We start from the raw sequence: 14,245 nt of genomic DNA on the forward strand, positions 1-14,245 counted from the left end.
TTTCATGAGTTTAAGAAAATAAGGTGTGAAAAATGGTTTAAACAGTATAAATACGAGAAAATTCACAAGTCCTATTTGGAAGGTGATGTGAGCTGGGTTCCCGCAACGCCTCGACTGTTTCGACGTTATCTACAACTTTCGTGTTCGGCTCGGAATCCAATTCTTTGAGGAAGGTTGTCGAATTTTCAAATTAATCGAGGTTTCACAGTGAAAAATGGTGCTGAACCGCAGGTTTTCGGACAGTAAAAAATTCATATCTCCTAATCCGCCAGTCGGATTCGTTTGAAAATTTAACTGGGGATCCGTGCCATCATTACCAAGATTTCATATGTTTGGACCATAGGCCGATTATGCACTAAAAGTGCCCAGCATTTTAAGGAACGTCGCAATCTTTCGGTAAAAAATGTGTTTTCGAATATGTCGCGCCTAGTTCGAAAATTCATAACTTCTTCGATTTTTATCGTATGAAGTCCATTCTGGCGGCATTTTCTCATAAATTTCGTTAGCTTTGATTCTTTGTCACACATGCTAAGTCATATTTCGAGCCGAAGTTTGAGTTTTATCACGTTCTTTGAACGGTACTCGCAAAATTCTGCACAGTCGCACCAGATGAACCGATTTTTCTCGTCATTCAAACGTGCATAATTTCCTCACCGTTTGTCGGATTGAGACGATTCTCGCGGCTACGAGTCACAAATTTGGTCATCTTCATAGTGATGTTTGTTTTATTTCTAAATTTCGCACCGATTCACGTTTTCCCGAAAATGAGCAAAAAAAGAGATACGTCGGGGGCACTTTTGACATTTCACCATTTAAACTATATATACTTTTTTCCCTCCTTTTCTCTCATAACTTCCATTCTCCCAAAAATTCTAAAAACACTTTCTCTTATTCTATCCCAATTATCTCAAAATCAAAACCACAAATACTCATAAACTTTCATCAATTTTCATCGCTAAATTCATAGTAAACTCAAGAACAATAAAGAACAAAAATGATCAAAGCGTCGAGCAATCCTCTCCAATCTCTCTCATCTCCCGAGTGATTTCTCTTCTGTTCTGGCCGCCGTCTGCCTATCATCATCATCGCTGACTGAACCACAACACCGACGACGAGTTCCGGCCACAACTCATCCATGACTTCCGACGACTGGTGATCTCCTTCTTTCTCCCTTGTGAACCTAGCGGTGATCTTCCTTCCAGTTCGTAGCTCTCGTTGATTCGGTAAATTCTCTTGGATCCTTAATATGATTGATGATTATGAAGAAATTGTTGCTTAATTCGTTAATTGTTGATGATGATGAATATCATATGTTGTTGTTGCACTGCGGATGATGATGTTACTTTGTGAATGGATGAATTAACGATATCTTTGACACTTTAATGGATGAAGGAAGTGGCTGTATGAACTTATGCATTCCACATGCTTGTAGAAATGTTTGTGTGAATTGTGATGATGAGCCTTACTTTGAATTGAGATTAAAGTGTTAATTAAATGTTGTTGTCAATATTCATGGATAATTTCTTAAGGAGGTTGACGTGTAATTGTTCTTGTTTATAAGTTCCGGATTGTGATAATGATTGTTAGTGTTGTTGTAGTTATGTGTGGATGAGAATTCAAGCATGTTCCATAGGATTTAGTGAGAGTAATGATTCAACCGTGAGGACCGTGGCAGTTGTTAGCATGTTTAGTTTCTTTGTGTCGTTGAATTCTTGAAATGAAATGGAAATGAGTTTAGGTGTTTCAATGATTGAATTGTTTTTGCTGTCGTATTTGGTTATGTGGATTGTTAGCAACTTCTATTGAGTTTGTCTAAGTTTAAGGGAATTCATGTCGTGATGATATTGTGTGTGCGTTCATGTTGGTGTGCTTCAATTACCACGGAATTAATCGTCTAAATGGTCTAATTGCTGATTGCATGAGTTGTTACCATGTTTCTTTAACCCAAGGTTGTTTTTGAGATTAATTTCATGACAGTATGTATGCTGTCCCATGTGAGTTTGCATTTTAGATATCTCTTTTATGGTGAGCATGTTTGTTCTTGCATAGTGTTGAATATTAAAGGATTGTGAAAGTTAATTTGTGAGTTTTGAAATCGATTCGGTGAGTTTTCTTTGAATGTTTTGTTGCTGTACCGAAAGTCAAAATACGTGATAGTTCGCTCGCCTTATTTCATCCGATGTTCATTCATGATTGCTTGTGCGTTAAATGTTGAATCGTATGCTAAAATTCCAATTTCGGTGTTCTTTCCACGAGTTTCAACACGAATGTGTGTTGCTGTCCCATTTAGTCTCTAATGTGTGATTTGTGCTTTAACTTTCCTCTCATACTTATTTGCATTTAATTGCTCGATGGTGAACCACTCGGTATCGTGTTTGCGCACTCTTAAGCCAATTTTCTTGGGTTTCACAAGTTGTGACGTTGCTGTCCCGTGAGGTTTATAACACAAAATTTTCACTTAAATTTCGATCACACATATATGCTATCTCATGCTAAATGCCTTGATCCATTTCCTTGTGTTCATGTGTGTTTCAAATGACTTTATGGGACTCTTTTTCACACTTTTCTGGTGCAGCATGTTTGTGGTTCAATCATACTACACTTCACTTCCATATTTCTTAAACAAAACATAATTTTCGATGCATTTGTAACAAAAATTGGTTGGTATGGATTGTGGTTTGTTTCTAAGTGACAAAATGTTATTTCCATGTGCTAATAAATGATGTTTGGTTGCTGAAACTTTGCTGTCATGAGTATTGCTTGTGTTTTACCCGTTTTAAGCGTAAGGCGCGCGGTGTGTCGGTTCCGTTAAAAATGTCATAACTCTTAAACCGTGATTAGTTTTTGAGCATGTGAATAATGTTTTTCATACGTAATAATATTTTCGGAGCTGTTTGTGCAGTTTATTCTCGGTTTCGGCCAACTTTTTTTACCGTTTTTGCTACTGCCCCTGTCCCGAAAGTCGCGCTTTCGGGCCGATTTTGTAAATTCTGATTGCATAGTTGACTTCTTTAGCACGTTTTTAGCTTACCATAAAATTTTGGCTTAATTCTGACGAGTTTAGTTTTCACTGTTTTTACCCGGTTTTGCCGTTTCGGTGTACCGTTGTGCATGTAAATATTTGTGTTGGCTTCCGTAGTTTTAGTGTACATATTTGATTTGCTTTTGAATACTATCTCATGTTTCTTCTTATTCGCTTTTGTTATGTTTTCACTTTCTATTCCGTTATCCATTTGCGGTTCAACTTATAATTCAATAACGCAATTCCGATTGCGGCGTCTTGTTATCTCTAACGTGTGTGCTAGTATGCAAGGCAACATGGAGGCTCTGGTCGATGCCCGCTCTCGTGTTCCACTTTATTTGCGGGACACGACATTTATCCTATCTCTGATTCGCGTTTCTACACGCATCCTTTATCATTATACTTGCTTGTCCGAATTTCTGTTTCCCTTGCAGGTGTATGGTATTCGTTGTGCCCGATGCACACGTTGGCGCGTGATTTACTTTCATCGCGCCGACTCTTGATTGCTTATGCGGATTTTAATCGGAGTGCTGACATGTTTGCTGTTACTTTTGCTAGCTCGCTCGCGGGATCCTAATTTACTCACTCTCTTCGCTTTAGCTTACGGATCATCATCCGTTTGGTATTGATTCCGTTTCATTTTATTTCTCTTGCACCTTATCGCTTTCTCGCATCATCCTTTAACATGAGAAGTAGGACCTAGACATGCATCTGGCCAAGCCCTCGAAAGAGGCTCTGTTTTTGTTAGTGTGTTTATATTTGTGCTTTGCGGCAGGGAGTCACGGTGTAATAAGTCCTATATGGCACTCCGTTAAGTCCTCATGGAAGGCATGCGGAAAGGGTTAGCAATCAACCCCCGCCTAGTCTCATCGAGTCTGTTCAGTATGCACACGCTACGTGTTGCTCGCTTCTGAACCTGCACAAGATCTTGTTATCGAGTATGTCAGGAAAAGGGTTCATGCAGTCGGACCCCCGCATTTCCTATAGCTCGCGTTGTTTGACGTTGATGCTCGGTGTACGCACGCACCGTTTTCCTTTACGATCCGTGACGGCTTGGTTGCTGAGAGGGGTCCGCCCTCTTGTCTATGGCCCGATCATTTTCACGAGGTCTAATGCTTGGTTGACTTGGGTTGAGTTGCTCCCCTTGGCTATGGCGGGACCGCTTTTCTACCATTCGGTCAGTACCGTTGGTTTGTTTGCTTTACGAGCGGATGCTCGTTTGTGTGCTCATTGTGTGCTTTTGCCTTTTCCCCCGTAGGTTGCTAGCTTAGTTTAGACTTGTACCCTTTGTATGATAACATTAGGTAGCAAACTTTCCCCCTTAGCTTAGGTCTTCCTCATGCATTCTTTAAAACACAAACCACACTCTTTGATTTTCTTTTCTTAAGAGCTTGTTATTTCCGCTCCATTCCCAACATAAGTCTCCAAAGGTCGAGCAGCGGAGTGTGAATGTAACTCGTTCACCTAAAAAACACAAAACAAACAGAAATTAGTTAGCCGAGCTACGGTAGCTCTGATTCTGCAAAACAGATACGTAGGCAGCGGGGTAGGGCCCGTGCGAGCATAATCCTTTCTTTTCCCTACATTCTGCATTCATTTTAGTCCAGATTAGCGTAGATTTGTTACACACCCATAGATTTAGACACATGCGTGGATACCATCGAGTACGATGGGCGCGAGGGGTGCTAATACCTTCCCCTCGCGTAACAGACTCCCTTACCCTCTTCTCTGGTCGTGAGACCGTTGTTTCGTTTTGTGGTTTGCTGGCATTCCCTTCCTTTTTCAGGATAAATATGTTAGTGGCGACTCTATTAATTTTCGCAGTAGCGACAATGGCCACTCTCTATGCTTGCTCGGCGCTTTTGTCAGCGGAAGCAACAAGGTTTCTTCAGGAGCAGGTCAAGATGAAGGCCTCTACCTTGGAGGAGAAGGACCAGCTGCTGAAAGAATAGGGCGAGGAACTGGACGCTGTGAAGGCTCGGCTGAACGAAAAGGAGGCTGCTCTGGTGGACGTGCAAGGTCAATACACCTTGCTCTTCAGAACTCTGTATGGAACAATGATGTCTTCTTCGGTTAGGGAGGCCTCTCATCGCTGGAACACCTTGCTTTGAAGATTTTCTTTTTATGTGTTTTGAATGTTTTGGGCCTGCGTGCTTTGATTTTGTAAGTGTTATTCTGAGGGATATGCCCCCCATTCTTAATTTGTAAGTATTCTCACCAGCTCGGTCTTAACGGCCGTAGTTGGGCACTTCATCGGGCTTTTGCCCGTATTTATTTAAGTATTAATGTTTTTTGCTATTTCCTTGGAATCTGTGTGCATGCGTAGTGATTTTTTGGAAAGAGTGTTATCATTTTCCAATGTCTTTATTTATTAAAGGCATATTCGTTTCCCAAGATTATTGTTCCCCTTCTTCCCTTATAAAAGGAGGTCTCGTGGACCTCTTCTTTCTTCATTTTTTGCAGGAATGGGAGGAGCTAAGGAAAAGCATGTGTCTTCGACGTCGCGTTCTAGCGGAGGGAAGAAGATGAAGGATAAGAAGACTTCGAGTAGTTCTGCTACCCGTTCTCAGAGCTCTGTGAATTCGAATGCTCGTGCTCGGGTGACGGGGGTAAGAGGCGTGGTTGAGATAGATGGTTCCGAGACTGAATGGGATGAAGATTGGTACCAGTACCTTCATTCAGAGGAGTTTGCTCGTCAGAAGGAGTGAAGCGTTTCCCTTTTATTCGATATCTGTTTTGTAATTTGTATGAATGATAAATAAAGTAATCTTGTTTTGTTTTGCAGTTTATTTTGCATTTTTGGGAGTTTTTTGCTCGACTATACAGTGTTGATCGCACTTGTGAGAAACTGTGGTCGATTACCGGGGACATGTGCCTGGCATATGGTGAGTCTCGAATTTCGTTGTATTGAGCTCCGGGGCTCATGGCGTGAACGGTCCCTTCACGAGCGGGGCGTTCTGCCATCATGGTACGTGTTTACGACGGGGATACTCTGTATTTAGGGTTCCTTGAAGAACAAAGAGTCTGCTCGATTAAAAGAGCGGGCTCCCGTTATTTTGTTTTAGTCAGAGGCGCTTGGCTCGTACTGGGCCGCACCTTTATTTTAGCTATAGTATTGTTTGAGTTTCTCAGCGTTCCAAGGTCGAGCGAGTTCTTCTCCTTGCAAGTTCTCCAGGTAGTATGCCCCATTTTCTGTCCTTGCCCGGACACGTTAGGGGCCTTCTTAATTCGCGGCCAGTTTTCCTTCTCGGGAATCTTTGTGGTTTCTTTTTAGCATTAGGTTGTCTACTTTAAATTCCTGTTTAATGACCTTTGCGTCATGTCTTAGGGCGATTTTTTGCTTGAGTAAAGCTTCGCGTAGAGTGGCCCCGGTGCGAATTTCCTCGACCAGGTCGAGCTCTTCCCTGATTGCCTCGATATTGCCCTCTGTCTCGAGTGGCTCTTTGATGCGTCTCGAGGGCACATGTATTTCGACGAGGATCACAGCCTCCGTTTCGTATGTCAGTCGGAAGGGGGTCTCCCCGGTAGTGGAATGTGGGGTGCTGCCATAGGCCCACAGGACGCGGTGCAGCTCTTCTACCCATCCACTTTTTATCTCGTATAGTCTTCTTTTGAGGCCCCTCAAAATTACTCTGTTAGCAGCCTCTGCTTGCCTGTTTGTTTGTGGGTGTTCGACCGACGCGAAATGTTGATTCGCTCCCAAATTCATGACGAACTCTTGGAAACGCCCGTCTGTGAACTGGGTGCCGTTGTCAGTGATGATAGCCAATGGTACCCCGAACCAGGAGAGGATGTTTCTTTTGTAGAAGCGGAGTACGTTCAAGGATGTGATTTTGGCCAATGGCTCGGCCTCGATCCACTTGGTGAAATAGTCGACCGCAACTATTAGGTACTTGTTCAGATTGCTTCCGGTCACAAATGGACCGAGGAGATCCATCCCCCACCACGCGAATGGCCAGGGAGATGATAAGGACTTGAGTTCGTTGGGGGTGCGAGGTGCATGTACCCTAAACGTTGGCATTTGTCGCATTTCTTCACGTATTCTTTGGCGTCGTCTTGCATTGTTGGCCAATAGTAGCCTGCTCGGAGGGCTTAACGAGCGAGTGATCTTCCTCCTAGATGTTGGGAATTGATTCCTTCGTGTATCTCTCGGAGTATGTGGGGAACTGTGCCCTCGTCTATACATTTGAGGAGGGGTATGGAAAATCCTCGTCGGTAGAGGTGATTTTCGACTAAGACGTACGAGCAGGCTCTCCTTCGGATGGTGGAGGCCTCTTTCGGATCAGCGGGAAAGAGGTCACTTGTTAGGTAATTGTATACGGGGGTCATCCAACAGGACGCGTCCCCAATTGCTCTTACGAGTGAGAGTGAAGATGAGGTCTCTGTACTGGGTTTTGGCAATATTTCCTGGATTACGGATTTGTTACATCCATTCTTTCTCGTGCTCTCCAGTTTTGATAGGATGTCTTCCCGAGAGTTGTGTTCCCTTGGGATGTGTTTTACTTTGGCGCTCCTAAATCGGGCCAATCTTTCTTTTATGAGGGCCAAATATTCGGCGAGGGCTTCGCTTTTGATCTGATATTCGCCTGAGATGTGGGATGCGACCAATTGAGAGTCGGTGAACACCTCAATGTCTTCGGCTTCCAAGTCGTTTCCAAGGCGTAGCACGACAAGCAGGGCCTCATATTCGGCTTGGTTGTTGGACGTTGGGAATGATAGTGATAGGTATACCTATATGAGGGTTCCTTATCCATTTTCAAGAATGATCCCTGCTCCGCTGTCAGTTGAGCTTGAAGCACCGTCCACGTATAAGGTCCATCTTCGGGCGTTGTTGTTTGTTGTTTTGGGGAAAGCCATTTCGGCCACGAAATCTTCCAAGACCTGTGCTTTAAGGGCTTTTCTTCCTTCGTATTTGATGTCGAACTCCGCAAGTTCCAACGACCAACGGAGCATCCTTCTGGCAATGTCGGGGCGTGAAAGCAGTTGTTTCACGGGTTGCTCGGTTCGCACGACTATGGTATGTGCTAGGAAATAGTGTATGAGTCTTCGGGCCGCGGTTATTAACGCAAGTCCGGCCTTTTCGATCTGCTGATATCTGATCTCGGGGCCTTGGAGTGCTTTTCTTGTGAAGTAAATGGGTTTCTGGTCTTCTGGGGTTTCTCGTATCAAGGCCGCGCTGACGGCCTCGATGGATACGGCGAGATAAAGGTATAAGATTTCTCCGGCTTCTGGCCTAGACAAAATTGGTGGGCTGGATAGTGCTCGCTTGAGGTGGGAGAGGGCGCGTTCGCACTCTTCCGTCCATTCGAAGGCGGTCTCCTTGCGCAGGAGTTTGAATAGTGGCAAGGCATGCTGAGCGGATTTGGCCACGAACCTGGATAATGATGTGAGCATGCCGCTCAAGGGTTGGATTGACTTCTTCGAATTTGGAGTGGGCAAGTCCGAGAAGGCCCTGCATTTATTCGGGTTGGCTTCGATTCCTCTTTCGGTTAAGTAGAAGCCGAGGAATTTTCCTGCGCGGACGCCGAATGTGCATTTTTCTGGGTTGAATCTCATTTTACACTTTCTCGAAAACCACTTTAAGGTGGGCGGCGTGATCGGTTTCCCGTTGGGATTTGACGATCATATCGTCCATATAGACTTCGAGCATATCACCTATCTCTGTTCGGAATACTTTGTTCATCATGCGCTGGTATGTCGCGTCGGCGTTCTTCAGACCGAAGGGCATTACGTAATATGCGTCCATAAATGAAAGTAATTTAAAACCGGCGGAATTATCTACTAGTTTATCTATATTGGGAAGAGGATAAGCATCTTTTGGGCAAGCCCTATTAAGATCTGTGTAGTCAGTGCACATGCGCCATTTTCCATTTGATTTTTTGACAAGTACAACATTAGAGAGCCAAGTGGTGTACTTGGCTTCAGATATAAAATTGGCCTCTAGGTCTTTTACAGCTAGTTCGGCCGCGGCTGTTTTCTCTGGTGATTGTTTTCTTCTTCTCTAGGCGACGGCCTTGCAGGCGGGGTCGATAGTCAGGTGGTGGTAGGACACTTCTGGATCGAGTCCCGGCATCTCGGCGGCGCTCCATGCGAATAGGTCGGCATTTTCGCAGAGGAAAGCTTTGAGTTGTCTCTTGGCCAGGTCCGGCAGATCTGCTCCGATTTTTACTCCTTTGGTCAGATCTGCTCCGAGGGACACGAGTTCTAAGTCTCCACCTGGAATCGGTCGGAGGATCCCTTCTGCTGTTCTTGGGTTTATGCTCTGCTCGGGGTCTCCATAAAACGACTGTCCAGGTCGACATTGTCGATGAGGGGCATTGATTTGTTGGTCTCGGAGATTACGCTGGCTGCCCCTTTGTCTTGAGCTGGTGTTTTCAACGTACATAGGCCTTTGGCAGATGCTTCAAAGCATCTCCTTTAGTTGTATAGTATTTAAGCTTAAGGTGCACGGTTGAGGGGACCGCGATTAATTTGGCCAGAGTGGGGCGTCCGAGGATGCACTGGTATATTGATGGGCAGTCGATGACCAGAAATTGGGCTTTCACTGCCCTTGTGGCTCCTGCCGATCCGATCAAAACTATGAGCTCCATAAACCCCCATGGCTTGGTTACCGTGTCGTTGAATCCTTGTAAATCCGACCCTACGTATGGGGTAAGGTGACTGTCGTTCAGCTGCAGTGTTTTGAAAAGTTGGGAGTACATGATATCCACTAAACTTCCTTGGTCGACCAATACGCGCCGCACGTCAAAATTAGCCATCCGAGCTCGGATGAGGAGGGGGATGGTCGCGTTAGGTGCTCCTCCGAGCAACTCTTCTTTGTAAAAAGATATTAAGGAAGGACTGCCTTTGGCGTGGTCGAAGGTCGAGGCTATGTTCGCGCTGGCCGAGATTAGTTTCTCGAATTTATGTTTCACGGATCCGACGGTTAGTTTGCTGAACCCCCCGCCGGATATAACCATTGCGGACGGGAACATCTCCCAGGCGCTGTTGGAGGAGTTGGTGGTTGCCGCATTGGCCCAATCAGGGAAATAGAAATCTCTCGGCTTGGTAACGCTCATGGCCACTTGCATGGCGGGTGTGTCCTCCGCCGGTTTTTCCTCGGTGATTAGTTTAGCCTCTTTGGTCTCCTCTTGCTTTTTTGCGTATTGTTTCAGGTGCCCTTCCCTGATTAATATCTCTATCCTTTAGGTGGATGCAGTCTTCAGTATTGTGCCCGTGGCCTTTATGGAATCTACAAAATTTCGATTTATCCACGTTTGGCCGGGTGGGCATGCTCTTTGGGAACCAGACCTTGTCCGTCTAAAACTCAGCGTTTGCGCATTCGTTCAAAATGCGCTCCCTCGAAGCGTTCAGCGGGGTGTACTCTTGGAATTTCCCGCGGGAGTTTTGTAGTCCTTAGAGTCCCGAGTTTTATCATCTTTCTTTTTGTCAATTCCTCGGCGAGACTCATCTTGGCGTGCATTTTTACTACTCTCTTCGTGCTTGGAATTGCGGACTGCGTGGGCTGCTTCTTTCTCTTCATACTCTATGTAGGCTTGGGCTTTGAGAAAGAATTCGTCCAGGGTAGCGGGTGTTTCGATTCCGACGGCTTTAGTGAAGTCCGAACGTGGTCGGAGACCTCGTTCGAGCAGGAATTTATTCATATGGGCTGTCGTGGATACTTGTACGGCCTCTTTGTTAAATCTTTCTATGTAAGCCCGTAGAGACTCGTCCTTCCCTTGGATAATGGCTTCCATGGAGGCTTCTGACTTGGGGTGTCTTCGAGAGGCCGTGAAGTGTCTGGAGAATAGTTTTCCGAGCACCTTCCATGATGTGATGGACTCGTCAGACAAACTTTTGTACCAGGTCATGGCTCCTTTGCGCAGGGTGGTCGGGAACAAACGGCATTTAATGGCACCGGGAACTCTTCTGTAATCGAGAAGGGCGTCGATGTTCTCGATATGTTCGTCCGGATCGGTTGTCCCGTCGTAGGTGGCCAGCGGAGGAGGTTTTTCTAGACCGGTTGGCAGGGGAGCCTCTAAAATTGCCTGGGATAGAGGACCATGGCGCTCCTCTTCGTCGTCGCTGGGGGACGGAGAAAACAATCGGCTCTGGCTACGCATGTGTTGCCTCCGGTTGTCGTTGTGCCTTGTCGGGGTGATCTAGACTTCCTTCTTGGCCGAGGGGACGGTGAACGGTGTCGGGAACGTTGGTCGCTCGACCCTTTCTTGGAAGGTGGATCCGCATTCTCCCTGGGGGAGGGGGAACGAGGGCGTTTCTCGGTGACTAACTCGCGTCGAGAACGAGTTTTATGATCGGGGGCGTTTTTGAGCTGCGCTTCTGCTCGAGGGCCCCAATTCGGTCACTTTGTTGCTATATGAGCGCATTGGTCTGGGCAAGAGCAGCTAGATTAGCGTTTATGGTCTGGTCTTGAAGAGTATGTCCTTTGGAGAGGAAAGGGATGCCCAGACTTTCTTCGTGGTTGTCCTTCTCGCTTGTATCTTCAAAACGATGAGATTGATCATCTTGGAGATCTTTAGGGGAAGGGAACGCTGTGACACCATCTCGAGGGACGGTGTTTTTGGAAGGCAGAACGACGAAGATGTCGTTTTTCTTGAGTATTGCAGCGTCTAAGGAAGAGGGATCTTCGTTATTGCCGGCCATGAGTAATGATTTGATTAAAGCTTTGGTTCCTGGGTTCTTGCAGGAGGCAAGAATGAATCAAGAAGGTGCAAAAAGAGGAACGGGGGAGCTAGTTTTCCCACAGACGGCGCCACTGATCTTATCGAGCATATCAGGTGGCCAGCAACAATGAAGGCTTGAAGTTCGGGATGATGGATGTGAGAAAAAAGGGGGTTGTACTTGCAAGGCACTCCGATGCCAAAGTAAGTATATGTTCCACAAGGTACCACAAAGTGAGAGAGTTTTGGGGTAGGAAAAGATTACCTCGCCCTCTGTATGTAGAGGGCTATTTATAGGATGTTTTTTGAGCGGATTAGACTCCTCCTTCTAGGGCGGATATTTAGGAGACGCGTGGGCTGGTTGTTTGTCGAGCACGAGAGGTCCTCGTGGTCGATTACTTGGCAAGTTTTCCCGGTCAGGTCAGACGAAAACCGCCACGTGTGATCTGACGCATATTGGGCCGAAGGCGGGAATGGCCCAATTGATTAGATTGGGCCGGTCCATAACAGCTTTGTTTTGACATTTTTTTAAATTTAAGATACAATATTTTTAAAAATTACGCGTAATACAGTGGTACCCGTGCAACTGTTTCACATAAAGCTAATGATAAAAATATTGAATATTAACGGAAACATGAAGTTATTGCTCAAACCATTGAATATTAACGAGAACATGAATTTACTAATTAAAATATTGAATATTAACAAGAACATGTAGTTATTGATCAAACTATTGAATATTAACGGAAATATGAAGTTATTAATCAAAATATTGAATATTAACAGGAAAATGAAGTTACTGATAAAAATACTGAATAATAATAGAACAACTTTACTATTGGTTTAATTATATATATATATATATATATATATATATATATAACACATCATATGAGAATGAATAAGTTATATGAGAATGTAATAACAATCATTGGATTTATATTTTATGGTTGAGATTAAAAGATATTTTTTAAAATTTAATTAATCATTTCTCTTTCCTCTTAATGACACATGATTTTTTAAAGATCACAATTTAATCGCAACCATTCATTTTTCAATCTAACGGTTATTATTCATTTTCACTAGATATGCCCTATATATATATATAATATGATTCAAATATATTTATATATTGAAATAATTATAGGCACCGATTTATTATCTATTTTAAAAAAAGTTATTTTATTTTAATTATATTTTAGAAACAATGCGCGTATCAATCTTCCTTCATATATTTATATTTATTTTTTCATATAATTTTTATTTAACTATCCTATTTTATTTTCTATACAAAATAAATCATCTAAAACAAATGAGTGTACCACATCCGTACTCGTGCGAACGCACGGGTATCCCACTAGTTATCACACAAAATAGGAATAGTAGTCCCTTTAAAATAGTAATCCTCTAATTGATGTTTAATACAAAGCAATTGAGTGTTACAATTTGCTACTGATATATATGTAAGAACAAGATTTGTTCAGGCAATAAGTCTCTATGTTTTGAAGATAACAACACATATATTTTGTATGTAACAATTTAGTTTCTAATAGTTTTCTTGAGTGTGCAGATATTATGTTCAAGGAGATTCTGGATTGCTGTCCGCAAAGAATCATCAGAAACAAGCAAGGCAACTCAGAAATACTATTTGCTGTTGATTGATCATCAAAAGAAGTTACTGTGCACTTTTCAACAAGCTGCTGCTTTAGGAGTCACAAGTAATTAGAAGGAGTCAAAGTCAGAACCAATACTCCAACATCAGAAATCAGCATGCAAGATCGAGCTTTCAAGCATAAATCAAAACCTAAGATTTGTCCATCAGAAAAGATGCTGCTTATTTGTCGATAACCGAGGAACTCTAAACAAGTTCACTAGGCATTCTTAGACATGTTAAGATAGGAGTACTCCACTGGAGCTGAAGAATTTTCAGAATCAAAGAGAGATCAGAAGACACCAAGAATGGAACACTCAAAATTCAAGATTTCCTGGAAGCAGCCAAGACAAAGTTTTCATTCAAATACGTGTGTCAGAAAAAATGAGCATATCAGAAGTCAAAGACTGTCTGCAAACATCAGAAAGAGAATTTAGGATCAGAAGTTATGTCAAGACGAACCTTGGCACTCCAAGAAGATATCTTACAAACCAAACTCTAAGCAACCAAGCCTTAGAGATTGTAAATTAGGCTCTGAAAGATGTCATTTAGGCACTGGATTTTCCAGAATGGAAATCAGGATCTGAAATGAACCAATCACTCAAGCTCTGATAATGAAAGTTCTTATGAATCAAGACCTAAAGATAGTATTTGATATATTGGAACCAGGGGAGTTGCCCAAGATGGTTCATAGTCAGGATATCTGATCTTTATCAAGTCTGAAATTTAGGCGAAGTGTCTAATCTGAAAAGCAGGTTCTGAATCTAATAAATGGCGCAACCAATCTTAGAAGAACCTATCTCTTGCTTCTGTGCTACATAAGTTCTGATGAATAGTAGAAAATCAATTTCAAGAGACTCCGAAGTGATGTGACTCTGAAGATTTGAAAACTCAAGTTATGATGAACAAGTC

The 14,245-nt window shown here is 43.4% G+C and overlaps 1 protein-coding gene across 1 annotated transcript; it reads right to left on the reverse strand.

Annotated features, from left to right (window-relative positions):
• Nucleotides 1-10,371: 10,371 nt before the first annotated feature.
• LOC131604702 (uncharacterized) lies at nucleotides 10,372-11,124 on the reverse strand. Its single transcript, XM_058877127.1, has one exon. It carries the CDS (start codon nucleotides 11,122-11,124, stop codon nucleotides 10,372-10,374), a length of 753 nt encoding a protein of 250 aa, XP_058733110.1.
• Nucleotides 11,125-14,245: the final 3,121 nt, after the last annotated feature.

The sequence above is a fragment of the Vicia villosa genome, linkage group LG5 (genome assembly GCF_029867415.1).
Source record: "Vicia villosa cultivar HV-30 ecotype Madison, WI linkage group LG5, Vvil1.0, whole genome shotgun sequence".
NCBI lineage: Eukaryota > Viridiplantae > Streptophyta > Magnoliopsida > Fabales > Fabaceae > Vicia > Vicia villosa.